Here is a 27,864-nt window from a genome sequence, read left to right as displayed (position 1 = left end):
TTTCTAAAATATGACTCAGTGCGCTTTTGTTAAACTTGTTTCGAGAATATTTAGACTTTTATATACGAGATAAATTGTAAAATTTATCAAAGAAAAGTTAATTTTTCCTCCGAAATGTGAAATTTACAGGAGAAATAATATCCGAAAGTCGTTGAGAATTTCTCAAGCGGTGAAAACTATCTATAGAATTGAACAACAGTGTTGCTTTTTCCTCATTAAAATGCATCTTTTGCATAAAATGCATGACTGCCTCAGACTGATGGACAATTAATTAGAGAAAAGCCATCTCCTTTGTAAAAAGATACATGTAGCAAATTCTGTTTAAATGAATGTATACTATAGAGTTCACAATAAAAAATAACACATTTGAATTTCAATTAACTTTATCACAAACTTGTATTAAAACAAAGGAAACATTTTATTTGATCAATTTTTTATGTGTTTGTAATGTTCTCAAAGAATTTTTAGAGTTGCATTCCATACGATACTAAATTATTTGACAAGTTTTGCGCACAACAATTTAAAAGAAAAGTGAGGTGAACGAGCCAAAATGTTTAAGAATCAAAGTTTCATGTAATGTCATTGAGTTTGAACTATATTAAGAGGTATTATGTTACACTGCTTTCCAAGTTTTTTCCGTCCATTTTAAAATTTTGAAGTTCTTCCTACAGAAAAAAATATCGTCAAGTTGACCTTAGATACTAAAACTCATCCAAAATTTTAAAAACTTGATTTTATCAGTCGATCTCAGGGATAATAATGTATTAATAAAAGTCAGTTCAAAAAATGATTTTGAGAGAATCTTGGTCAAGTCGACAATATTTTCTATGCACTGATTTTCATTCGTATTTTTTCTATCGAGATTTTGCATCACGCGAAGTGGTGGTACTCCTTTAATTTGGATTGTAGTAACAGTAACACCTGTCATGCGGACACTCTGATCCGTAAACGAGACATTTGTCTTGGCAATACTCGTCAGCACCTGCCCTCCCTTCATATTCTCCGATGGCAGTGCATTCGTTCCTAGAAAAAAAAATGAATAAATTCGATTAAAATTTGCCAGGTGATCACTGCGTGAAAAAGGGAAAGAATAATATATTTAACAACAAAAAGTGAGGGAAAATGAGACTGATAACTGAATAATATTGTTAAGTACATAATTCTAGTGAAAATGAATCATAAGACAGGGTAAGAAATTTAGCATAACAGCACATGTCATCCCTTCATAATTTCTCACAAAACACGTGAAACATATATCGAGAACTTCTGAAAGTAACTCATAAGTGTTAAACGCAGTTTATATTTGAAACGGAAAATTCAAACTTCTCGCTCACGAAGAACACAGATCCTTACTTCTTCTGACACATTGTACTTTTAATTTTGTCTCAAAGTTATTTGCGCAGAAACATCCCTTCAAAGTTAATTACACAGAAATATTGGTTCAGACTTCAAGTTTTACTCGAGTTATGTGACTCGCCTTGAAGTGTTAGAAGCGCCTTCAAACTTGCATGATACAAAATATCATACAAATACCATGTGACATGTATTTACTCATCCCAGCATTATAATAATTATTTTATTGTGTAATAAGGAACCACTATTTCTGGCTCATTTTAGAAACAGTGTATGTGTCATTAGTTTCCCTACGTAGTCAGCTGTTTTTATGGATGACTCTGGAATAGTAGTTCCTTGACAGAAAATGTAGTCCAATTGATAAACAGTTGGTCCAATTCAACTATGAAGCACGTCAATTGATGCAATATAAAAAGTATGTAATCATTGAGGTTTAAGGAAAGCCTGAAGATTTTGCAAATAAATTATGACTCTGCATTCTCTTGATGTTTCTGTTGAATCAAATTGGCGAAAAAACAGCTCAATTTCATTTTTCAGTTTGTTATGATGCGTATAATAAATCGTCAGTCATCAGAGATTTCAAAAGTTATTCACTTACTTATATTCTTCTTTTTATATTTGATTAATTTTCTCCCGAATATGTCACTCTGGATGTCATATGAGTTTAAGAAAGATAACAAAGAAAAATAAAAGTGTGAATGAATGCATCACTTGCCATCTACCGTCGTAAATATTTAATACTCGTGGGTGCATGCATAATAATTTTCACCAAAGAATTGAGCTCGTTTTAGTAATTTTATTCAATAGCACCATCAAGAAAACACATGCAGTCATCAAATAGTCCAAAAATATGTAAAACACCTTGGATCTCAATGTTTACATACTCTTGAAAGTACATCAATGGACGTGTTTCATAGTTGGAAACAAAATTATTCAAATGAGTGCTGGCCAGAGGGAATAAGTATTATGACATCGCATGTGTATCATATTTTGTATCATACAAGTTTGAAGGCGTTTTTTCATATTGAATTGTATGGTTACTTTTCTCCGTCAAAATGATTAGATTTGTAGAGCTTCGTAAACTATCCTCGCTTAAAACTTTTAGCTTAATATATGTTCAGATTTCGTTGACGTATCACGACTGAGCCTAAAGTTTTCTGACATAGAAAGAAGAGGAAAAATGCAAAGATTTTTAAAGTCACGAGAGTTTTGAAATATCTCTGCACATGCACCTCAAATCATAGATTTTGCCCCTAATTTTCTGTCGGTGAAAATCTGCGCAAATCGCCGTTAGTCGACTTACGTAGTAAAGTTTGTATTGGCTATGGTGCACGATCAGGAGAAAAAAATGAATAATCAGTCATGGTACAGCAGATGTAAGGATGATTATTAATCGCTTCAAAAAAACTTATGTTCGTGCTAACAATAGTTACTTTTCAACACGATGGGCACTCCCTCTTCCCTTTCGAGGGAAAACTGATCGTAATCATCCTAACCACATTTCGTGTTGCGTAATTTTTCCTTTCATAATTTATTTTTTACCAAAAAACTAAGCAACGTGATACCTCGGTCAGGTTCGACTCTTACTTCAGGTTCCAATTTATTTTTTTTATTTTATCGTGACACCGTGTTATTTGTGACTCTTTTTGGAATTCATGTATTAAGATATAAAAAGCGAACTCACGGGCAATGGCATATTTGTTCAGGACAGTTCGTTGGGTATCTAAGGCAGTTTTCTGTACACCATTTGTCTACGCCAGGCACAGCTCTGTACAGTCTATTTCCTATACAGAACTGATTCCTAAAAGCAAAATAAATCAAAAAGAAAGAAAATGAGAAACACACGAGAACAATATTTAAGATGCGGTATTGAATACGTTTTAAATTTGAAGCGGTTGTTAGAACTAGAGTAAAGTGTGGAAAAGCTTCGGTAATAACTATGAAATTTCGACAGACTTTACTCAGTGAACGTTCAGTTAGGACTATTTTATGAATAAAATAAAAAAATGAAACGGAAAAGAATGTAGATTGAAATAATGGCCGTGCCAAGAGGTTTTCCGGTTTTTTAACCCAAGTTCAGGTAAAAATTACCCATTAACTTGTGATAAAACTTATTTTAAAAGTCAGGACTGGCATTTTTCTGAGGCCTACCCTAAAGCAAAATTTGAATTGATAGATTAAAATACATGTTTCATTTTATTGAGCCCACTCTTTGTTACGTAATAGATATTTTCCGTCCCACTTCTACGGCTTTTTACTTAAATTTTACATATTCATCGCGGTTCATATACCCTCTAAGGATGCAGATTTTCTTGTAGAATTTTGGTAACAGGTATGGAATGATAGTTTCATCTATGCTGAATTTGAGCTCAGAAAAATAAACTTTATTGCCAGGGAGATTTTTTGCCACGCAAAAAATTAGTAAACACAAATCAAACAATTGCGTCATAGTCAGGAACATGTCTTTACAGTTACGCATTCGCCATCACAACTGAAGCGTTAAAATAGGTGAAATGAGTGAATTCCTCGAGGCAAGAAGTATACTTTCCTCAGCGCAACAAATAATCCCATACATACTGTTTCCTTCCGATGAATAATGGACCACTAGACAAGGTACGAATTTCAGCATTCTGATACGTGTTTCTTAACCAAAATTTCACGTAGAACACGATGCGCACAACAAAAATTACCGAAATTAACTCCGTACAAAGATATTTAATGATTCTTGATGCGTGAATTCAAACCACCCGCTCATGAAAACTCAATGCTCTACGTAATTCACATCGCGCGCTAAACATTATCATGACAGTCTTTGCGATATAAAAATCTGGCAACCTCAATCTTGACACTTTGGCTCAGCTGTAGCAAATTGCTTATAGTTTGAACAACACATGGTGGGAAATGAACATTGCTCGATTGAAAAGCTTGCTGAAACCGTTGTAGTGCGCGATTTGACTCACGTAGAGCTTTGAGTTTCTTGTGAGCGGGCAGTTCAAATTCCTCGTAACCAATGTGAAATAAAAACGTTAATATCTTCGTTAGGAGTTGGTTTCAGTGATTTTCGTTGTGCAAATCGTGTTCTACGTAAAATTTTGGTCAAGAAACATGTATCAGAATGCTTAAAGTCGTACCTTGTCTAGTAGTCCATTGGATTTTTCCCATATAAACCCAATATTGAAATATTGAAACTTGAAAATTTCTTTGAATTTTGGTTATCTAATATAATGATCCTATCCATAATTTCAATTCCTAGCTACCTGACAACCAAAGGATAAGATAGTTCAGGTGCTTTGAAATCCCGGAGGTAGACGGCGAAAGGATTCTGGAATTGGCTGACGAATTGCGGGGGCAGACCCGATGTTCCTGTCACAATCCTCACGTCCGCACAGTTCCTAAACGTCTCGGCTTTTCCGCATCCTACCGCCTCTGTTCCGTTCGGACATCGACCCCACATGTTACCTGAAAACATAATATTTGTCTCATTATATTGTATTGAAAACGTGTAGAAGGAACTGGTCAAGATCAAAATTGAAATTGTAATCTTCCTCCCTAGCAGGGCCGGGTTAAGGGGGTGGCCATATGGGCCGCGGCCCATGGCGGCAAATTCAGGGGGCGGCAAATTTTGCAATTTTTTTGAATGTAGGTATACAAAAAATCGGATTCAGAAAAAAAATTACCAATGAGAAAAGGGGACAAAATCTCTCTTTCCTGAGAGTATAGTAATTTCGAATTGTTTAGTTTTTCGGTGATACAAGAGACAGCATCTTTAATTAGTCGAGTTAAGAGAGGAACTGAACACGCAATTTGGCCTGGAGCCCTGCGTAGAAAGGATTGATGACGAGGACTTGAAACGAAAAGGACAAGCTCTCGGCGCGGCACGGTGGTCGGTATGTAACACATATTAGCGCCTACAAGACTGCATGAATACTTCACCCATTGCGTCAAACACAGTGCGGTCAGGAGCGGTTGGCGTGAAACGCATAGCGCCTACAAGACTGCAGGAATACTTCACACATTGCGCCAAACACAGTTCTATCAGCGCGGCAAGGCGGCGGAATAAGTTAAAATTATTCAACCACATTTATGTTTGTTTTTTCATAATTTTTTGGTTCATTTCTTGTAAATGGAGGACCTTGTCCACACAGAGATAGGTTTACGGAACTTAACTTTCGCGCAAAGTTCCGTGAAATTTTACTAATAGTGTTGACACTACTGTGTGTGACACTAACTGTGTTGTGTGCCTTTCGCAAAAAATGTATCCAACATGAGTAGGTAAACGCGTCTTATGCACCCCTCCCCCTCCGGCATGTTTACTTGATGGTTTTTATTGATGTTTCAAAACGAATGAGAAGGGGGCGGCAAAATACAGGCGGCCCATGGGCGGCAAGTAGGTAAATCCGACCCTGCTCCCTAATCAAGATTCTTTTCTTATGTTTGGGTAACAAAACTCATCGGCCAAAATATGTTTTTGGCCGCATTAACCACACTCTAAACCAGCCTTGATTTAATGTTGCCTAATTTTCTCTCAAGTTTTATTGTCTACAGATATCTAGACTCAAAATTAGTTCCTGATGCGTAATATACGGTCAAATCAAATGTGTGACCTGGTACAATGTTCTGTTTGAAGATAGCGCAATTTTCGAGTTTTCGAAAACCATATAGGACTTCTCAGAGATAAACGTATAGAATTATGAGCTCCAAACGAGGGAAATTTTTTAGTTTCAATGAGAGACATTACCCGTATAGTAAGTCCATTGCAGCACGCACTGAGAGCATGTAACGTACGGTGGTAACCGAACTTTATAGTGGAAGATGTCCTTCTTTTTAGCGTCCGTCGGTATCAGATACCGATTTTCCCTCCTCGTTCCTGATAGAAAGAGAGGAAACCTGACAAATAATACAGAAGAGATTATGAGAAATCAAAGAGACTATCAACTTTTGCTGATTAAAAAAAAAATTAATGAAAATTATTATTTTAAATTCGTTTTACTCATCCTCTTTTTACAACTAGAATACATTACCATCGGTTTTATAGTGAGGGAATATGTTACAATCAGTTGCGAGGCGTGACTGATCGATTATCGACATTTTCCTATTTGAAACTATGGTAAAGAATCGATTGTTGAGGTGTCCGTTGCGAACACCCTGTTTATCGACACTTTTCCATACGTTAAAATGACAGATCAATCGATCGATCGCAAAGGACGCCACGCCACTGGTTACAGTGGTACACGCCCACATTTCACGTCTTAATTTTTTCCCTCAGTATCGCTTTAAGAGATTACAGCTTGAATGTATGTCTTAATATGAGTCTTGCCTTCCTGTTAAGCGGCGGCTCATGCATTGTGTGGTTTTTAATTTTTAATTTTTTGTTTTGTTTTATCGGCGGTAGAAAAAGGGCATGTTAATTCTGGAATATTCTGTCAAATTGTTTTTATTCACGGCCTGTACCCCGTTTTAGTGATTTTATTTCATATGAATAGAGCGAAAAATACTGTCTTGTTGAGGATAAACGTTGGGTGAGCATTCGAATGCTTCATAATATCCCTAGATAATCTTCTTCATTTTCGCGGATAGCTATTGATATTCATTCCCGATATTTTTAGACCCTTTGGACTGAATTGTAAATAAAGTGCTTTGAAAAATTCAAAAAGGAACCATCATAGGTTTCCAAGAAAATTCGTAATTCATCGGTGGAAATTTGGCAACAATCGGATGCTGGGATGCTTATTAACACAGCAGAAAAGCTCTTAAAACCAATACTCACCTATCGAAGCAAGCTTGCGTCGCCTCGTAGCGCGGGTTGTTGTTCGGGCACAAGGCCATCTCAAAACGACCCCAGTGATTTGATGTTAGCTCTACTTCCACATCAATTTCCTATAAATTCAAATTGAACAATGATTCAGTATGAACTAAAGTCATCTAAAAAGTTATAAAAATGATGATTCGGTCGAAACAATGGTATGTAAAAATACAATGTATGCACCAAAGAAAAAAACAAAATGGTGTGCTGCGCTGCAGGCGCTGCACCAACAACGACTGATCTTGAACCATTGTAAATTCTAAATATCGTGGTGGTGACTGAAGCACCGAGTTCAGTCGATTGTATGACAATTAATGTGCCGTTTGGTACAAAAATGATATTGGTGCACATCAACACATGGGCAGTTGTATTGGCAAGCATAAATTCTTCGTATTTTCTTTTTATTCTTTTCTTTTCTTTTTGGTAGACTTTGAAGATTAAGGGAGATTATCATAAAATCATTTTTCCAGAATTGAAGATTTTTTTAACGCGGAAAAACTTGATCATTTTAAGGTCATATCGATCTTCAAAATACTGTTATTGATATTTAAAATTTTAGTTGCTGTCATTTTCTAGAATGTAGTCTAGAATATTGTAATAAACTTATTAAGTTTTCGCTTTCTGGTCTCTCAAACATGCCTGGGTGTGTAGCTTCAATGTAGAAATGCATCACTCCTTGCGTCCGTTCAAATTGAAGGGGCAAAATCTGTTCGGCTATTTGATATTATTTTTCAGCAACTAGACGACGCACTGACGCCTTGAATCGAATTGCTTGCGAGGCATCGCCACGTTGCTTTAGTTTGACTTATATACTTACTCCCGTCCGTGCGACAGGCTGTTAATATGTATTTGGAAATATTTGAAGAACTTGTTCGCTCATTTAGATTTAAAAAAAAGAAGAAGAAAAAGAAAAAAGAGAATGTCTTTTTGCCATTTTTTGAGAATTTTTATGAAAAAAAAACCTACTCGCAGAAATGCCAAGGTATGAACTCTAGAAAGTGAGGGAAATAAGTAACTACAAGTCTAAATGGTACGTATGACAATTAAAATAGAGCATGACTTAACATTGCTTAAAAGTAATACAACTTTAGTTTTAGTACCTGTCCAGCAGTATAAGTGCGACCAATAATTCCTTTGGCATAGATCCCTCCTGCTTCATGTGCTCTGATCTGGGAGTTGTACGCGTCCCCGCAAACTCCGCACTTGCCCCCATTTTGCTCCCACTGTACTGCAACATAACAAAATATTTTCACAGTGCCTGATACTAAATACATTATGAACCTCGTTCGTTTGGTCAAAATGTTTTATAACAAAATTAAACATGTACAAGTTGCAACAATTAACAGTTGGGGTCCGTTGCCCTCCAAGGGGGCCCCCTGAAAATTTTAGGGGGCCAAAAAGTAGCTCCCTTTGACCTTGGAACATCCCCCAAGTTTCAAATCTTTAGCTCAATTAGGTAAAAAATTAGAGGGGGTGGAAGGGACTTTTGGATCACCCTGTATCTCCGTTTGACTGTCATATCTCAGCTGATATTTTTGCAATTTGGCGATATTCTGAAAAGACAATTCAGTACCGTTCAATCGCGCTAAAATCAAAGAAAGATCCCGACGAGAGGAGGAACGAATTGCGATTAGACATTGACAAATGGGCAGTGAGAGTTTTTTTTTGTTCAGATTCACCAAAGTCCCACGGCTGAAATTCACAACCAATTTCGGAAGGTTTCTGATCATTTGGAGAGAAAAATTGCTCGAGGAAAGAACGAGGTTTTCACCGAAAATTCAGCAAAAAAAAATCAGAAAGAATTGCTTTAAAATTATTTACGACTTGTATTAATTTCCCTTATTTGTGGCTGGCTGCTGAATCCGGATAGCACTGGTACGAGAAATACTACGAGTTCCCACACGTTGCCGTTTAGAACGCAAACAAGAAAATTTTCGAAAAGTAGAATTTGATTCGTATTGATGGAATCATGGTCTTCGTTCCTCCATGTTTGGCAATTTCATAATTGGCTCGTTCGAGTTAGGTATTGTAGCAGATTATTTTTTATACTCACTTTTGGAGAATGAATTTCCCTTAAAGCCTTCGGAATAAGGCTTAAGAAATATTTTGGGGAATAAATACACATAGTTGAAAGCGACTCACATAATAGTTGGGGAAAAGTTGGTGTGATTAAATCTGCGGACTATTTTTTCTATAGGTGATTGCTTCTTTGGCCATAATACATTATCTCACAATACCTTCATTGGTAGCGTAAGAACAATCTCACTCATGTGTCATTGCGAGCACATATACATTTTGAGGGTTAATTTTGCAATTACAAACCAACCATAATATTAAAAAAAAATTAAAGAAAATAAGTATTTTCTCATGTAAAAGAATTCAACAACTATGAAAAAATGCAATCTCTGAAAGCCTTAATTCTGGACTGTGCAAACACTCATACCCATACAAATTTGCTGGAATCCAGAAGGCGCGCATCGGTCAATGAACCCTTATCAGTCAAAACTACTGCTCCTAAACCCGTACTAACGGCCTCTGAGCCCGGAACGGCTGACAAGTTAACATAGCCCATAAGTGTAACTGTCAGCCCCGAGGATTCTTGAATACGTACACGCTAATTAAAGTCAGAGAAAAAAATGATAGAAGGACTTCAAAAAAGTCAGTTTGACTAGACTTTGCCGTGAGAAACCGATATTCCTAACTCATGCGCCCAATTAGTCCCCCAATGCAAATATATGTTTTTATGGATAATCCAAAATTAGTGGTCCCATATCACAAAATGTGGTCCAATTTTCCTAAGGCAAATGCCATCTCAAACTTTCGTCGCGCTTTCACGGTTTGTTGACATAATTAAGCGGACGGGTAATAAAACGCGCCTCGGCGCGCAGTTTTATGGGCGATTACGGATCTTTAGCACGAGAAGGTGATTTACAAGGTTCCAAAGAAATCGAGTCTCGTCCGAAGAAAGACGTTACCGAGCAGCAGAATTCTCGACGGCGGTTTTTTTGACGGTCTTGCCGCCGCCGCGCCATCAGCACAGCAAAAAAAGCGGATTTACGTAAGGTTTGCGTGGCAGTTAAGCTGTTTTTGCTCAGCGAGGCAGAACTCTAATGAGACGGACACCGCCTCACAGCCTCGACGATCCGATCAAATTGAGCAGACGCGGGCACATGTGAATACTACGTGATCTTCTTGTCGGGCGACTTCGGGCGAAAAGGGGGGCGGAGGGCGACAGGCTGGAGGAGGGGAGGGGGATGGTCTTTAAACGAAATAAAAACGTCGCGTGAATTTGCTTTGTCAGATTAATATGGGGTTTTTGGTCATTAGAAACTAAACTGGATCGTCCAAAGAGATAAAGGCCATTGAAGAGCCCTCCGCCACACATTTCAGGCCCGAAGGTTCCTTGTGTTTTTCGCAGTCTTCGAATTCAGAAATGTCACCTCAATTCCCTCTTAAAATTTTACCCAGGATTTAAATTGAATTTCTCATATTGATCCATATTCATTTGTTAATTTACTGTTAGCAACTCAGTTGCTTAATCTTGAGAACGCTGCAAGCTTTTAAGTGGTCATTGCAAAATTCAATCGATGATATTAGATATTTCGAGCACTGCTGAACAATCGCACGCTAGGAAGTAGAATATGTATCTAATTTCTTGCTTTACATAAAACAATGCATACTGATGTTCTGCGATTCGCTCTAAAAACTTTCAGTCAAACAGAGAACTACAGATTCCAGAAAAACAGGAAGAATATCTCACCAGCGTATCCTCCGCAATACAGCTCATTGTCGTTATAGTTGACAGGATTTGGAAAGCCGAACCTCCACATAGAATTTCGGGCGGGCGGGTCCATCAGCCTTCCGTGTGCATCGACCCCAGCCTCCCGAAGCAACTGAAACACAGGATTTATAACCTATAATTGCATGCATAGTGTACATGTTTGTAAGAGATATATAGACAGCGGTGGCAAAGCGAGAATGATCGATTATTGATAATCCCCATTTGGAGCTATAGTAAAGAATCGGTTATTAAGGTGTTCGTTGCAAACATCCTGTTCATCGATCCTTTTCCATAGTTTAAATGGTAGACCAATCGATATATCGCAAAACTCGCCACGCCACTGATATTGACGAGCACAGATAAAACACTAGAGAAAAAACACTATAATACGGCCCGAGCACTATAAGGTAATGGGGTGGGATGAGAATAGTGCTGGATCTATACTATTTTGAGGGAAAAAGCAAAGCCAGAGAACCCAAAAATTAGTATTAGAGTTAAATTGAAGTATAATAAGTTTAAATGTAAGGCTGAGCTTATTGAGTGATTTTAATTTTTTGCTTTTCTAAACTTCAATTCCTTTTGGATAATAGTGTGAATGTGACCACTACACTACTCTACGAGCCATTGATACTTAAATGTGATATGCGATGGAAGCCATAAAAAACGGACTTTAGGGCGAATGAAAGTACTCGAAGTAACACAGCTTATGTACAATTTTGCACATTCGACCTAGAAACACTCATTCAAACATCCAAAAATTCCAGGAGCATTTTTAGGTTGCAGAACGATAATCGCGAATTCCACACAAACGTAATCAAAGTTGGCGTTGTTTTCAACTCTGGAAATGTAGTTTATTCCAGAGACTTCAATATAATCAACAATGCAAATTATGATCCAAAGGAAGTGTGTTTGTCGATTGATCCGAATTAAGGCATCATATGCTCGAGGTCAAGATCTCCTGACTTAAATGAGAAACAGCGGGTTGTCCGCCTTCATTTCATCGGGTAGGCAAAAACAGATCCTACAAGTTAGCACAGTCGCATCATTAGAGATTGTTCCACACGCCTGAAAGACTTGAAATTTTGAATGGATGACTATCGTCTCCCGTGTAAAAGGTGAGAGAACCTTTCATGCATGATTTTGTAGATGTAAGAAAGTTTCCTCTCTTCCCTGAACAACTTTGAAGTATTTGAAAACAAGAGGGACTAACCATTGAAACGCTGCGCCATGTGGTTGACTAAATGAGTTTCTCGGTAAAAAGCAACAAAAGCCATCAGGAGACATTAAGCATTATATTTTTAAGTTGAACTGGCATGAAATAATCAAAACTGAGCTATCAAGTATGTAGTTGTAAAACTGGCTAACCTCTTTTAATGGTCCTTTGATTTCAACATTTGCTCATGAATCAAATGCCACTTGCTCTCCATTATCTTTTTTCCGGGACGTTTAAATCCTGGTTCTGCATCATCAGCAGAGGAGCAAACGATGAAAATCATCTATCTTAACGAAACGAGCGGAAAATCGAGGAAAAATTCCGAAATGTCAACAAGAGTTAGAACCATGAACTCGCACAGTCGACAAATTTCCGGTTAACGGGTATGAAAATATAGAGCTCTCAGGAAATTTAATGTCCAAAAGGCAAGCACACCCTCCTATATCCAGTCGCAGAATTTCGGAAATTTATCAGCGGACCATAAAGCAGCCAAAAATATCGTTTTACGAGCAGCGGATCTCAGTAAGTGCCTAGTCTAGTTATGCAGTCGCCATTTTTTTGGGGAGAGGCATTTTTATTACTTGTGCCAATGCACAGCGGCTGATACGCGGAGAAATGTCAAGCAAGAGGAGCCAACAGGTTCAATATTCCAAAAAATGATTCCGGAACCATCGCTCAATATATGTTGAAAATTGGAGCCCAATTTTGTGCGACGAGAGAGACGTATTCTGTTAATGCGGCGTTCGATGATCAACATATCTAATTGTTTCTCAGAAAACAAAGATTCTTGTGCATATAGATTATATAGAAGTGCGTCTAACAATAAGATATTGGACTCAATGACCATCGCTCGATGTTTATACTTTTTTAATTGAGCATAAAATGCAATGACTGATTTGAGGAGTCACACTGATTTTACTTTTATTTTTGTTCTAAATCATGATAGAAAACAGCCTGATCCACTCATTTTATCAATTGATCTAATATGACCCGACATCACGTGGGCTTACGTATGCCTTTATAAAAATATATTTATTTTTTGCCTAGTTTTGAACCAAGTTACCCTGACTTAAACCTTATTTCCTAACCTTTCTACCGTTGTCACAAGACAATTCGTTCTTGTCTGCACGGTGAAAGTAACCAATATTTTACACTAATATAGGAAGTAAACCGTAAAGTAACCACAAACAATGCCATTTTTGACGGTGTGTAGTATGCAAATCCACACTCATAGTTTGGTAATTCAACCTTGTAAAAACAATCCCGAAATTATGCTTCTTCACTCGCAATTACTACGAATTTCACAACCATGAGCGATATTACCAATGAGTTGACTTCGCAGTAAAATTACCTGAACCGACATGTTACCAGCTTTGTCAATGTGCTGCTCCAAAATTTCTCCGAATCTTCATGGTGACGGATGCTGTGTTTGCTGAATTTCATCTGTTCACAAGAAACCGAATCGTATTCACGAAAAAAGGCAATTAAAATACTTGTTGCCAAAATGTCAGAGTTGAGAGCCGTAAAATCTTCAAGTTTGAATTGGCAACCGCCATTGACCTATCGTAATTATTGACCATTAAAATAACTCGACGGCTTTTGAGACTCTTTTCGGCTGTGGTGAATTCAGCTTAAACTTTTTGGGTGGAGCTTGAATGTATTTTTTTTTTTATTTTCGCACGTTCAGAGATTGACGAAAAAAAAGGGAAGAGTCTCGAACTAGGCCTGGGTGAATGAAGTAGAGGAAAATGGCAAGCTTGACTTCACTCAAATTGGGAGCTTCATGCGTTATGCAAGATGTAAGGCGGTGCCAATTGTCTAATAAAATTCAACCAATGACATTCCAAACTGAATTATATAGCCCTCTTTTTCCATCTCTGATGTTTTGCAAACATTTTACCACAAAAAAACTTCGGAAATGTTAAAAGAAAGCGGTGTTTTGTTGAAATAAAATCTGTTGCTCAAAAAGTGTAGAGTTTTGAATTGAAGGCTTCTTCGATGGTCTTATGGGGCTCAAAGTTTTCTAACTGAAATGTAACTCTCTCTGGCCTAATTTTCACCGCCTAAAAATATTGTGTAAAATTGGTGGTCAATATCGACTGCAAGACAAAGTTTTATTTCTTTCTTTATTTTAGGAAATTTAATTTTCATCTCGTTTTTTTCTGTTGTTTAAACAGACACGAATCCGAAAGTTATTGCTCTAAGTAAACATGAGGAAAAGAGAAAAATATCTGAAATTGTAGTTACAGGAAGTGAAAAATTGCCGTCCGAGGAAAAAAGCGACGAAATTGGAGACTTGAAATAACAAATGGGTCACGAGAAATCGTGCGTACTTAAGCAACCATTTCCCTCAATTTTTCCCGGTAAATACTTGTTTTGCCCACGCAAAGTCGGCTGAGTGAAATCGAGAGTAAATGAAGTTCCGAACTTGATCTTTGTCGGTTCATATTGTGACAGACGGCGTGCATTTTGTGACACTTGCGACAAGTTGACAGCAGTGACATTTTGTTGCAGGAACCCTCCAGACGATTTATGTCAGCACTGCTGGATCCAGCCCCTCCTTGGGTGATATCTCTTCATTGGCGGTTCAGTTCTACTGATCGTGACTGCGCTCCTCTAAGTGACGCTTTTTTGTCATCATTTTCCGTAATCGCATCACTCACGGGTGTTGATCGGTATGGACAATCTTAACAGCACAGGAATGCACGTGATTTTTGGATTACGGACCTGCTCACCTTCACTAAACTTTGGAAATTGCTTAAAAATCAGTGGCGTGGAGTGCTCTGCGATTTATCGATTGATCTGTCTTTTAAACCTGTGAAAAAGAATTGATTAACAGGGTGTTCGCAGCAAATCCATAATAATCGATACTTTACGATGGTTTCAAATGGGGAAATACCGATAATCGATCATTCACGCCTCGCCACTAAAAATAATGTATAACTCTACAATAACAGGGGTGGAGGGTGTGGCTGTTACCCCAATATAGATCCGCCCCCATATAAGTCTTAAAATTTGAATTCTTTAGACCATTTTTCTCAATACTTGAATATTGGACGTTCAATACGAGTGCCGTAGGTTACCTTGCATTCTACGACAGTAAAGTCAATGAATGCAAAAATCTGTATACAATTAACACGGGTGTATTCTATCTTAAAAACTTTAAATGACGCTTAAAAACAATTGATTGAGTGTGACTTTCCGCTCCCCTTTGATGATTTTCCCTTTTTTTTTATTTTTACCGAACTTTCCTTTAAATAAAATTCACTTGCCTGATGTTGCCCTACCGGTGTGCTTCTGTCATACCCGAATTAATATAGAGAATAATTAATAATAAAAAAAAAAGTCGAGCAGCCAATACTTGAAAAGAAGCCGGGCTCTATAAATCTATTTACATTTTTTCAGCAATGTTCAATTGTGCTCCATAAATACTCTAATGAATGGCCCTTTTTTAACCGAGTCCAGTGGAATAAAGTAAATCCTTCACAAAATTAATTTATAAAGGCCACCCTGTGTGGCTTTTTTAATTTTTTTTTTCGTTAATGTAAGATCTACAAAAAATTGTAGTGTTCGAACTTTAAATTAAGCATTTATATTGACTATGGAAAACAAAATCTTCAATTATTTTGTTCTGTTAAGACTTAATCCGACATGGTTTCTTTCTACTGAAGTAAGGCCATTTGGCTCCTATGGTGCATTAGATACGTTGGAGTTTTTGCAATATATTACATAACTTCCATTTATGAGAAACGAGCAATCGGAAATGTCGTTTGAGGGATTTTTTATTTACTCAGTCAATAAAATCTGATTTTTTTCTAAATTAAGTGTTTCATTCTGCTCTTTTGATCACGTTCTTGCAATGAACCATCAAAAATAAAACGTTTGTAGACAATGAACAATTTAAAGCATTGCAGTCTGCAGTCACCCTCTTTCTTAAGTGTAGGTACATTTACCCACTTATTCCTCGGCATTTCAACATCGATCATTTTCTGCTTCATTCAACTATTTCAGTGATGTTAATGGACATTACTCGAAAAATTTTCCCCTTTACTCGAAAACAAATTCAATTACTCTCTTGTTTTTTCAAGTCGTGAGCGTTAAAAATACACACCCGTTTTAGCCCAGGAACCGCGTCTGGGGATAAACTATTTTAGTCATCACTGATGCGATAAAAGCACAACTGCCAATAATTATACATGCAGGAGCTCCATTTAAGTGCATCAAACAAACTCGTTTAGCGATCAGTGTTCACACGTAAAGTCCGAACTTATTTATTTCAAAGCGGGAGAGAAAAGACATGAATTGGGTTAAACCATTGTAAAAACATATTCTTACAATGCGTTTTTTGGGAAGTTAAGACAGGAATAAATACTTTCATGGTAAGGATATATATTTTCAAGGTAGACATATCATCATGCATTTAAATTTTTAATTTCCTCACTAAGTACCATTAAAGAAAGTCAACATGGTTTTAATGAAATGTTTTCAAAAATATTACCCAACAGGTTCAGTCATTGGACTATCGAAAACATTTCTCAGAAAATTGAATTTCAGCAGAAAATTAGCGGTATGTAAAGTTCCGTTAAAGATTTAACCTCAACTCTTCTTGAATTGAAAAGATGATGCACAAGCTAAACCGCAGAACATACAACCTGTTAATTTTTAGGTTGATTTTGATAATCATCTTGTGATTTCTAAACACAAATGATGTAGGTATGTTAAAATGCATTTCATTGTATTTTTAAAAACGCAAAGGCTAGATTCATTGATAGTTAATACGATAATTGTCTCTGAAAAATTTCATTGAAGAAATGACCCCATTCAAGTTAAAAAATACCTCTATCATTCGAAAAATTCAAAAGGCGATTACTGTGCACCTCAAAGTACGCCCATGTCAAAATTGTGCGTTTCCTCAACAGGCAACGTCAAGTTCTGCAACTTGGAGTGCGGCTTCTTGATCACGGAAGGATTCCGATTTATATTTAGCCAAAAACGCATTCTGAAAAATAAACGACCGCTTGAAGCACTTCTAATTACTCTTAAATCGGATTCTCATATGATCTGAATGCAAATCAAATCAGAGATTGCCAAATCGCACCGATAACAACGATTATTTAAAGTCTTTCGAAGGAGCTGAGGATGCATTTCAATGCAGTTTGCTCTCAGTGCACTGTTTAATCTCTCTGCTTGTGGAATCGTCCGGCGCAATAAATTGTATACTTTTGCCCTCTTTTTCTGTAACAAAAACGTCAATTAGGGATACTGCGGTGACAGCGAGTCTGAAAAAGGGCGTGGATCAGGGAAGATAAAAAATATATTTGAAAGAATGGAGGAAAAAACGCGCGGTTTGCACTCTGATTGCTCGGGAGTGAGCCAATCCAGTAATGTAACTAAAGTCGCTACCAGTTTTCGTCTGCTGGCGAATAGCAAGGACTCACAACCAATAGCGATTTGATAGAAAAATATATCATCATATCGATGGTGAAACTACCAAACCACGTATCTCGGTTTGCGACGTCGCAGACTTCCTGTCATACTTTATTTTTTAAATGAAAAACTACTTAATGTCCAGTCTTGAGAATTTCTGTGAATTTTCCTCTTTGTGCGAAGAAAATTCTGTGAAAATTTCAAGGAATGATATTGATTTGGTCTATTTCAAAAAAATAAAATGTGAGCGTAGATTTTTAAACACCGCAAACGAGATACGTGATTTGGTAATTTCACCGTCGATATGTGAAGTAAACTTAGCTTTTTGAGAATATTGCTAAATTGATTAAAATATGGCTCTTATTGAAAAAAATCAAAAATCATTTCTCGGAGTTAAAGTGCAAGTTTTAAAAAGATGTGAGCCAAAATCAGAGAGAGAGAGAAAGCATTTTAGATACCTAAATCATCTTATTTCTCTCGTTTCCCGACATCGTGTCGCAAAAATGGCAGGATTACTTTAGATTCAGCTTTTTGTAATCCTCTTCAATGTGAGGCAATAAAATCTTTAGACTGGAACTGATTGTGATGTGCAATATCCTTCCTCAGTTGTTTTTTTATTTTTTATTTTCAACCCTCATGTACTGCCGTGCAACGAAAAAACAACGTTGAGGCCATTTTAATTTTTTTGGAAAAATGTATCGTAGCATAAAAACTTATGTACTTTGAGACAATGTTTTTAAAGAATTCTTTCTCAAAAACTATCAAGAATTTCACATTAAAATTTGAGGTGCATAGGTAAAACAGTATTTATTTTATAAAGTGCTAAGTTCCAAAAAACGCGGGAAAATCTTAATGGAACTACCGCGTTTTTGCTTAGCTTGGCAGTGTAGGGCTCAGCACTACTGCCTTCAGGTAGTGCTATTTACCTAATGTGTCAGGGCTCAGCGCTAAGTTGTTCTTTTCGTGTCGTGAAGAGAAAAAATAAAATATCTTCATTCTTTTTTTTATACTTATTTAATTCATTATGTATGCTTTTATAGACTTCCGGTATCTATAGACGAGATGATCTATCTAATACAAATTGGCGCTACGCTTCTAATCCAATGCATTCCGTCCCCAAAAGAGGGATACGATTTCGGACTTTCTGGATTGAAAAGACGTCAACGTCTTCTGTGATCACACTCACTAGAGAAAGTAGTCACTATAGAAATTTGAGGGTTGAGGGCGTTGTCACCAATTTTGGAACCTTCGATAAACCTAGATTTCATGCATAGGGCTCCCTGCTTTGATTGCAAAATCATGTTACCCAACGTACTCAGACAAAAAAGGAAGCCTTTTTAAACCACCGTGCGAAAAATTTGAGTCAGTCTCGACGAGTTATTACAGTTCGAGGTATTTTTGACAAGATTATGCAGCGGTACAACCTCTCTCTGAGAACCTAATTTGTCCCAAAGCGAAGTAGAGAGCTGTGAGAGAAGTAAAAAAATTGGTAGGTGACACTTACTGAAATCATTCGGAACAAGTTAAGCGCCGCGCCGGCGCTGCTGCAAAGAGTCTGACGCGTTGGAAAGGAGGGGAGAGGTATGTGGGGGGAGATAAAAAGGCAGAGGAAGGAGGGACCGGACCTTTTTGAAAAATTGACCGATTTCAAGAAACCAATGTCCAAGCAGGACACCTTAAGCGTCACTGTTTGGCCCGAATGCAAATTCCATCGAATCAATTTCATCTTAATACGTGCGGGACTTGTGTGGAAAAAAATCCCGCTACTTTCACGACTACTTGTTTTGGGCACATCCTGATTATGCTGGAGACAAATTATGGGATTCCCGCGGGAATATCATATTCTGCTAGACTATCTTGGAAACTTCAGTAAAAATTTCCCCTACGAACACTGCGAATATCTGACGAAAGTCTAACATTTAAGACGAGACCCAGGTCAGCTAATCCTAGGTCCCGAGGCCCCCAAATTTCGTCGCTTGATGTCCCTTCAGCTCTTCAGCTGTCCTGGAAGTTAAACGGGAAATGAAGTCGAGCAAGGTTTCCACTCAAAGTTTGAAAATTGGATTCATTGAGGTCAATTCTGTATTCAACCCTTCTTTTGAAAAAGTCTCCTCGAGAAAAAGTCTTTCAACTCCTATCAGAACAAAAAGACAAACAAAGGCGATGGAAAGATAATGATTAGATCTTTTCCTCGAATTCAACACTTGAACGGGTGATTTGCATGCAACAATGTTATCAGTGTCAGTTATAAGTTGATAATGTTGTCACATCTCAGGTGTTCCTCACAAGTTTCACGTATCATGAGCTCTTTGCGGACTACCTTACAAAACAGTTCAAAATTTTCAAATGTAGGTTTTCTGCACCTTTTCATTAATGAATTTAAGCTGATACTTTTGGCAGCGTGAATTATGAGCAGCAAATACCTCTAATTAAAAATTAAACATTAAATGCTTGCAAAATGAAGGTTTAAAAGTGTAGCCTTTGCAAATGTGAAGTACGACTCACGCACTTCACGTCGTGCGTAAACGTCCTTATCCGAAAATACAAAATAGCAACTGCGAACAGACTTTTCAACCGATTGGTTGGTAAGTTCATAAATGACAAACTCAGAAGTTTATGTCGTTAATCTCTGTCGGTACTTTTTGCAGTTTCTCGAAAGGCTTTACTTAATTTCAAAGAAAATTTCAAATATTACTACACTGAAAAAAAATTATCGGCGTTTTTACCAAGGTCCGTTGGTACCTTTACCATCTCACTTTTTTTTCAAATTATTGGTAATTTTACCAAGACAGACTAGTAAGCTTACCTAAAAACCGGTATTTTTACTATTTTTTCTGGTAAGAATACCACTTTTATTGATAATCAAATCCCGGTAACTTTGCTATTTTATCTCGGTAATTCTACCACAGTCGGTAAAAAATATTGGCGTTTTTACCAAGGTCCAGTAAAATTACCGAGAAAGTTCAATAATTTTACCGAGATTTCACGGTAAAATTACCAATTCCGTAAATGGTAATTTTACCAAGAAAAACCTGGGATCAAATAGAACCCTGAATTCTTGGTAATTTTACCCTTTTCTTAGTAAATACACCGATATTTTTTTTTCAGTGTATAACCGCGTCACAGATAAAATGTCCTTCATCAATAATTTTTTGGGTTTCATAAACGTATCATCATCCTCTTTTTGTGCTCAATCTCAAAACTTACGGCAACACTGAAACGGCTACGCCTCTTTCCTGAATCGAGGCAATAAAATTTCGTCGAGGCACGCGAGTGCACTTTTTATGAGCTTGTTGAGATGCAGGTTGCATAAGGCCGGGTTCGTAAACGGTGCGAAAATTACGGATCTGCTCGAGTTCCCCCTTCCGATCCACCGCCACTCTTGCATACCTCCTACGTTCGAACAAGAATATCAATTAAGCGAGAAAAAAACGCTAATCCAGAAACAACCTGGATTCCGTTCATTGTCCGCGCAGGTAAGTTCTTTTTCATTCAACGTCAATCAACCGCGACGCTCCATTGCACTTAAACCTAAACGGCAGAAAAAATTGAGGGAAAGAGACAAAGGCAAAGCAAAATAAATAAAAAAAAAACCAGCGAAAGTGTGAAGTCATATTTAAAAAGGCATCGAATGATTACAGCTAATTCTGATTTTTTGGGCAAAATCAACTGCAATGGAAATTACGCACTTAACGCAATTCGTGTAACGATGAGAAGCATTGTCGAGCAAAACAAGTGTTCTGAGAGCATATTAGACACAAAGACACAACCACAACCAAGGGCGAAAGAGCAGAACATAATTTAATTTTCAATGATATATTAACCATACTTAATTTTTCTAATGTTTCACCATTACACTTAGAGAATAATATACGTATATCTGGGATTGTACGTTAGATTTCCTGTCGCACTTCATTTTTGAAGACAAATGGTCATCCTTCTCGTTCCAAATTCCGGGTGATCTATCATGATTGCTCTCTTAAAATTTTGCACTTAAACGTCAAAATTATTTTTCCGAAAGGAAGGAAAACAAACAAAAAAATCCAAGCAATATACTATTCCTTTAAGTATAGGTTTAAAGAAACTCTACTTCGCGCTAATACCTTTTTTTTTTTTTTTTTTTTTTTTTTTTTTTTTTTTTTTTTTTTTTTTTTTTTTTTTTTGCAATTTCGAGAGCCGGTAACGTCGCAATAGATTTTAAAGATGAATTTCTCAAAAAATTGACAACTTAGTGATAAAAATCAGTAAAAATCTTATTATATATCTGATAATCCGGCTGCCCGAGGCGTTTGTCGTGATGGATATCACCGTGGATGATGGATTTACTGCGGAAGCTTACTTAAAAATTTAATGTACATTAAAGTACATTCACACAATTTGATTAGTGTAGGGTTTTGTTTTTCTTGTGACCGGCCAATTCAAAGTTCCTGTAACCAATGGACAATAAAAACGTTAATAGCTTTGCTAGAAAATGATTACAGTAGTTTTCGTTGCGAGAATCTTGTTCTACGTGAAATTTTGGTGAAGAATCATGTATCAGATTGATCCAATTCGTACTCATGGAATAGTCCATTCAATTTAAAAAAGCGAGTACAGAGAACTTTCCTAACTTTTCTCAGGAAAAATGTTTTATCGGGAGAAACGCGGCAACGTTGGACTGCTCATACGGCGTGGCGTCGAAACACAACATGGGCCTTTTAAGCCCCATTATTCAATGCCGCGAATATCCTAACGCGAGCTTGAATAATCGCGCCAAACACGGTGCGGTCGGCGTCCAACTCACATCAACGCCTGCAAGGCTGCAGGGATACTTCATGCATTGCGCAAAGTAGTGCGGTCGGCGTCGAGCGCATGTTAGCGCCTACAAGACTGCATGAATACTTCTCGCATTACACCAAACGCAATGCGAGAGTTATTTGCGATGACTATTCGACTACGTGTACAGGCACATTGCCGCTAGCTGGATTGAAGGCGCATCACACTTTGAAGATGACTCAACACTCGATCGTGCTCATTCATGGCAGGCGTAACGAGATGGGCGCTGTAGGGTATTCATATTATGATCAGGGGAGATGCGTTACGCGTTACCCATACCATTACACATTATTGAGTAGGCTAGAGTATGATCTAAAAAAAATCTTCACAGTTAGTGCTTTCTAGATTCATTATTCAACAAAGAAAAAAGCTATTCGTCGAAGAAAATAAGCTACATCACAACATTTCTGCGTGGGAGAAAATCTACTTCCAGGTCCGAAAATAATAAATGACCGGCAAGTTTATATCGGTTTTTACTTGAGCATTACACTTCACAAGCCATCGTCAGAGTTGTTTCGCATTATTTAAGGAATTTTTCTGCACATTTTTATCAAGCTTGAAAAATTGAATTTCGGTATGCGGTACGACGCAAACGCAACGAGTGTCAAAAATTATTCGCGGCAAAACCTGTTGTGGAACTTTGGACAAATCCAGTTAGGTGCAATTCATCAAAAAGATAGTGTTACTCGCTTGATTCGGAAGATTCATCGCTGAGAATTTGCTTTGATTTGCGTACAAATTAATTTTTACCGAAAATTTTAACCGTACGTTATGGACAGTCTGTGGCACACATCCTCGTCAGTCACTGATGCTTGCGGAGTGTCACTGCGTGGTGCCTTTCTACCAGAAAAACTGGAAAGGAGTTCCACGGTAGAAAAAGTCTTTCGGAAACACATAAACTCATATTCTTTATTGCATTTTGCGACAGCAGAACAAGAATAGTTGTCAAATTTAGCCAAGGATTTCATCGATTAATCGACCTGTATACAAGGTTTAATGACATCGGTTTTTTTTCTTTTGCAATTTATGAGGTTTTGAGTATCAAAACAAAATTCCGCGGCACGCGCAACTTGTGTTAGCTGTGGTGTTACTGTGCGGTCTGATCGGTTTCCATCATGTGCAACATTTTGAACAAAATAAATGAAAAAAACCGGGATGTTTAGGAAAATTCGTGAGGAAAAATAATATATTTCTTTTTTGAACGTTGTGCGGAACGAGAAGCGAGTTTTTTGCGTTACCTCTAAGGTAAATTAAGATTATTTTTGCAAAATTCAAGTAATCTTGAATGACTATATATATCTTTCGCAGTGTGGACGCTCGATAAATTCCGTAAAAAAAACTGGCGAGCATCAAAATACAATGCTTTTGAAAGTGCGTATGAAAACTGTATGAAATGTGAAATACATGTAGAAAAGTACGAATTTAAGTATATGTCAGACAGATGCGAACCTGAAATATTTTTTCAAATACTCACTAGGAGGTGCCCCTTCTGACCATTTTGAGGTCGAATTCTCCATGATGTTTCGCGCCTCAATGTCGCGCCCTTAACATACCGACAAGAATTTAAATTGTTAACAATCTGATTGATTCTTTTACTTGAATAAGGAAATACCTCGATAGGATTATACAGAGGAATCAAGCCATCGCACCATACCGATTCAAAGTTTTGAATCGACTAGAGACTGCATGCAGTTGTTGCACTACCTTAATTATTTCTGGATCAGTAGATTTCCTGAAATCGGTGGCATACCTTTACTACCCACGTGCCCTAAACCCTCCTCTGAACTATTGAACTTTATTGATCTCTTGAAAGACATTTCTGACCTGCTTTTAAAGAATTCCTTTAAAAAGGCAAATTCTTCTGCGGATTTTTACCTCGAATTAAATGGGATTATCTTTTCTTATTGCTTTTGTAGCCTTTAAGGCAAAGAGACTCTTTCTAATTTTCCGGCCTCTCAGCTAGGAAGTTTTCGATCTTACCTCTGGCACACTATCAGACCAGTTGGACACTTTTCTAGAGTAGATGGTTACATATTGGTCAAAAAGACTACATAACTGCGCGATAATAAAATAAATTAATTAACTTTGGACTAAAAAGAAAAATATTTAAAGATATATATCAGTTCAAAAGTTAAAATACTCAAGTAATAAATATGTGTTTTACAGGTACAACTCAATGAGCGCATTTTTTGAACGTGCCATTGCAATTTTTTGTTCAGGAAACATGTTTAGCAACAAGCCGATCACTAGTAATCATTGCGTGAAATTGTGTAGTGGCAATTACGAGTAAACTTTTCTATCATAAGACAGTAAGGGATCTTAAAAATACTTTGCCTTCAGTGGCTTCCCCACATACGTCCGAGCTAAAAAACGTGTTCGATATTCAGTTATATTTTCCCGCTTTGATAAGTATATTCTTGATTTTAACATTTCAAACTATTTGAAGTCGGAATTCTAGGCACTACAGAGAGAGCCTTCGTTGTGCATTCATAGCGTTGACACAATTAATAATTTTAGCAGTCTGTTCCTTTGAATGAGGCGCTGTTGCCAAATCATGCTGCGTCCAACCATTTTTAGTAAAAATCAAATACTTGTACAGGGTTTCTAATCAGAGGTACGTCGTTCTTTCCTAGGCCGACCGGCAGTATAGATGAAGAAATAAATGCGAGTTGTGCTTGAGGAGTGGAGGCCTCGGTATGTCGCTCAAATTAATCATTCGCCCATTTCAGAACGGATAAGGATTACGGTCTCGATTCAGTCGAAAGCTGAACAACACCTCTTAGAATGTCAAAATATACCTATTTGGAGAGAGGAACGGAACGAATCAATGTCCCAATATTTGCCGCTCCCTTGAATATTTTGAGCCTGACTTTGTCTCATACTATCATCGAAAAGCATAAATTGAGAAAGAGCGTGAGTATCAATCTGATACATCAAACAATGCGAAATGCAGACTCACTTTTTAACAGTCAACGCCTGTTTGAAACATTAATGAGTAGAATAAAAGATGTCTCTAGAGGTAAAAGCTCAGGCCTCACGATGAAGGAATGAGAAAATTTTAAATAATACTTACTCCAATGCTTTGCATGAAACTATCACTAGTCTATCGCGCCGCTCTCTTTGAATGTTTTCACAAGCTTTAGCGGATGATTGGAAGAAAATGGGCGAATTGTGCTTCAAATATAACATTTTCATGATTTTCAAGGTTTTCGTATACTCTCTTGTTCCATCTCTGGAAGATTTTTCATTAAACTTTTTTCAGTTCAAACTTTAACGTATATATTTACGCAAAGAAAGAACAAGCAGCACTTCAGGATTCTTTAGAAACAAGGACACAATTAAATGTATTTACTATTTATTCATGGAGTGAGAAAGAAAAGAAAAAAGAGCATCTCTGGTTACATAAGTTGACACCAACCCTCGGCACGCCTTTTTCGAAGGCGGACTGAATCCACTTGCCTCAGGAAAGTTTTGATTTTAAAAATAAAACACCTATTTGGAGGCATTTTTCTTCATCACGTTTCGTGACTGAAGTCATTTTGTGTGACAAAAAATAAAAAAACTTATTCTTGTTTCTTTTCAAGAAAAGAAAAAGAAAATCACATAGGAGGATCATTGGTTCTTTTGAGACTGTTGTTTCAACAGAACCTGCGAAAGGAAAATGCGGGTTTTTCTGTGATGACGTAGAGATTGGCTCATTGAATATTAAATGCTTTAAAATCTTGAAAATTTTCCGGAGGAAACACTCTCAAACCCTCTTTTCGCCCCCTTCGTTTGAAGTGTCTGGGTCCGCCTATGCTTTCTCGTAACTCCCTGTTTCCTCCTTTTAAAATTAGGACGAATTTCTCTATTTTTTAAGAACCAGTCGGTTAAATTGGTGGTTTTTTTATCGAGTTGGTTGTTGAACTTACTTTTTCCTTTGTTTTCCCGATTTTCCGAGAACCAATCAGTTCACCTGCATTAGATCAGTCATAATAGGAACTTGATTTAAAACATATCGGTTGTATTACTGTTTGCGCTCTATAATGACTCAGCAGCATTGATGTACCCAGTTATTAGCTTTCGGCTCTGTTTTGTCAATTTTGCGGCAAGGGGTACCTGATCTAGAGGGCCAATCAGATTAAAGCAGCGAGGAAATCTCCCCTTGATTCGCTCCCTGGGAGATCGGCATAGGTGAGCCCATTCGAATCACCGCGTTTTTGCCCTAATTTGAATCCAAATGTGCGAAATTAAGAGCCCAGGTGCCGAATTCGCTCCGCCCACTCTCATCCAACTTTGAGGAAAACGATGAGCAAATGCCATCGGCATAATTATGTGTCCGCGAATTATTTGGGCTCCTTTGATTAGTTATCAGAACCTGCACCGCAGCAAAAAGAGTCACTCGTTTTCTTTTAGAAAAAATGACCAAGGCACATATTTTCGTGCCAAAAAATTCGAAATATTTCACGTCGATCAGCATAAGTATAGGATTGTCGTCACGTGGAAGTTTGCTCCGTTTTTTCACCGTCAAGTATTTTAAAGAGGCAAATTTCTGCTTGTAAACTACGGTTGTTACGATAATCGTCCATTGTGTGCATATTTAATTGTGCGGGACGATTAAGGTCGGCTGAGAACTGTACTTTGTAGAGCTTATGTTTTTTAAAGGTTGGAATCATGACTTTTATATCAATACGATCAATGGTATTAGAACGATCTAAAGCAATGCCATATGTACAAAATTGGCATAGAGAGACTGAGAGCAAAAATTTAATGTAACTATCCTTTAAATTTGACATTTACAGTAGCAATTAAAATTAATTGAAAATTGTGCGTTATGGAGCTAATTTTGCCTTCACGATTATCTCTTGTTGCAGATATTTCCCCGCACAAACTCTGGTTTCATTGGAGTAAAAACATTTCAGAAGTTCAGCACTATTTATGACGGGTTTTCCAAGTATAAACTATTTTTTAAAGGAGTTTATGATAGTTTTAATTAAGTTAAGATAGATGGGGTAACCATTTTTTTTTTCTAGAAAAAAGCATGAGGTCGGTCTAAGTTTCTAAGCGCTCAATGGAGCATTCAAAAATCACCGCATCGTCGAGGGAAAAAATCGCTAATACGATGTTGAAATATTTCACAGATACAATGGTTTTGACGGATGATGTAATACATTCTTCTTGGGAAACATTTTCATCAAAGTGATATTCACAGAGAAATCATCAAACAAAATATTTCCCAAATAACACAAATTGAAGTTAAAATCTGGGACCAAATTATGAAAGATTTGATCGTCATGGAGATTTTTTAACTTTGAATGAAGCTAGCAAAATTGTCCACAGGATAGAAATGGCGAGAAATTTTGTAAAAATACTCAATCGAACTATAGTATAAAAATCAGCTTGCTCCTCATTTTTGTTGCATAACATTATCAATACCCTATTGGTCTATTGCACTTAATATGGTGGATATTCTTGTATGCTGATTGAGGTGTA

The 27,864-nt window shown here is 37.2% G+C and overlaps 1 protein-coding gene across 2 annotated transcripts in view; it reads right to left on the bottom strand.

Annotated features, from left to right (window-relative positions):
- Window positions 1–365: 365 nt before the first annotated feature.
- LOC109041033 (uncharacterized) overlaps window positions 366–27,864 on the bottom strand; it is an 82,986-nt gene continuing 55,487 nt past the window's right edge. Inside the window, exons 3-9 of one of the 2 annotated variants that reach the window (XM_019057190.2) lie at window positions 10,917–11,049; window positions 8,257–8,384; window positions 7,121–7,230; window positions 6,092–6,240; window positions 4,611–4,812; window positions 3,038–3,154; window positions 366–1,023 (exon numbers count right to left, since the gene is read on the bottom strand). In XM_019057190.2, coding sequence (XP_018912735.2) covers window positions 894–1,023; window positions 3,038–3,154; window positions 4,611–4,812; window positions 6,092–6,240; window positions 7,121–7,230; window positions 8,257–8,384; window positions 10,917–11,049 — 969 coding nt within the window. In that variant the 3' untranslated portion in view covers window positions 366–893. The remainder of the gene's footprint in view (window positions 1,024–3,037; window positions 3,155–4,610; window positions 4,813–6,091; window positions 6,241–7,120; window positions 7,231–8,256; window positions 8,385–10,916; window positions 11,050–27,864) is intronic. The other variant, XM_019057191.2, reaches the window with a different exon arrangement.

This window comes from Bemisia tabaci, chromosome 1 (assembly GCF_918797505.1).
Source record: "Bemisia tabaci chromosome 1, PGI_BMITA_v3".
Lineage (NCBI taxonomy): Eukaryota > Metazoa > Arthropoda > Insecta > Hemiptera > Aleyrodidae > Bemisia > Bemisia tabaci.
The sequence above is the reverse complement of the archived record's forward strand: the minus strand, read 5'-3'. Positions and strand labels throughout refer to the sequence as shown.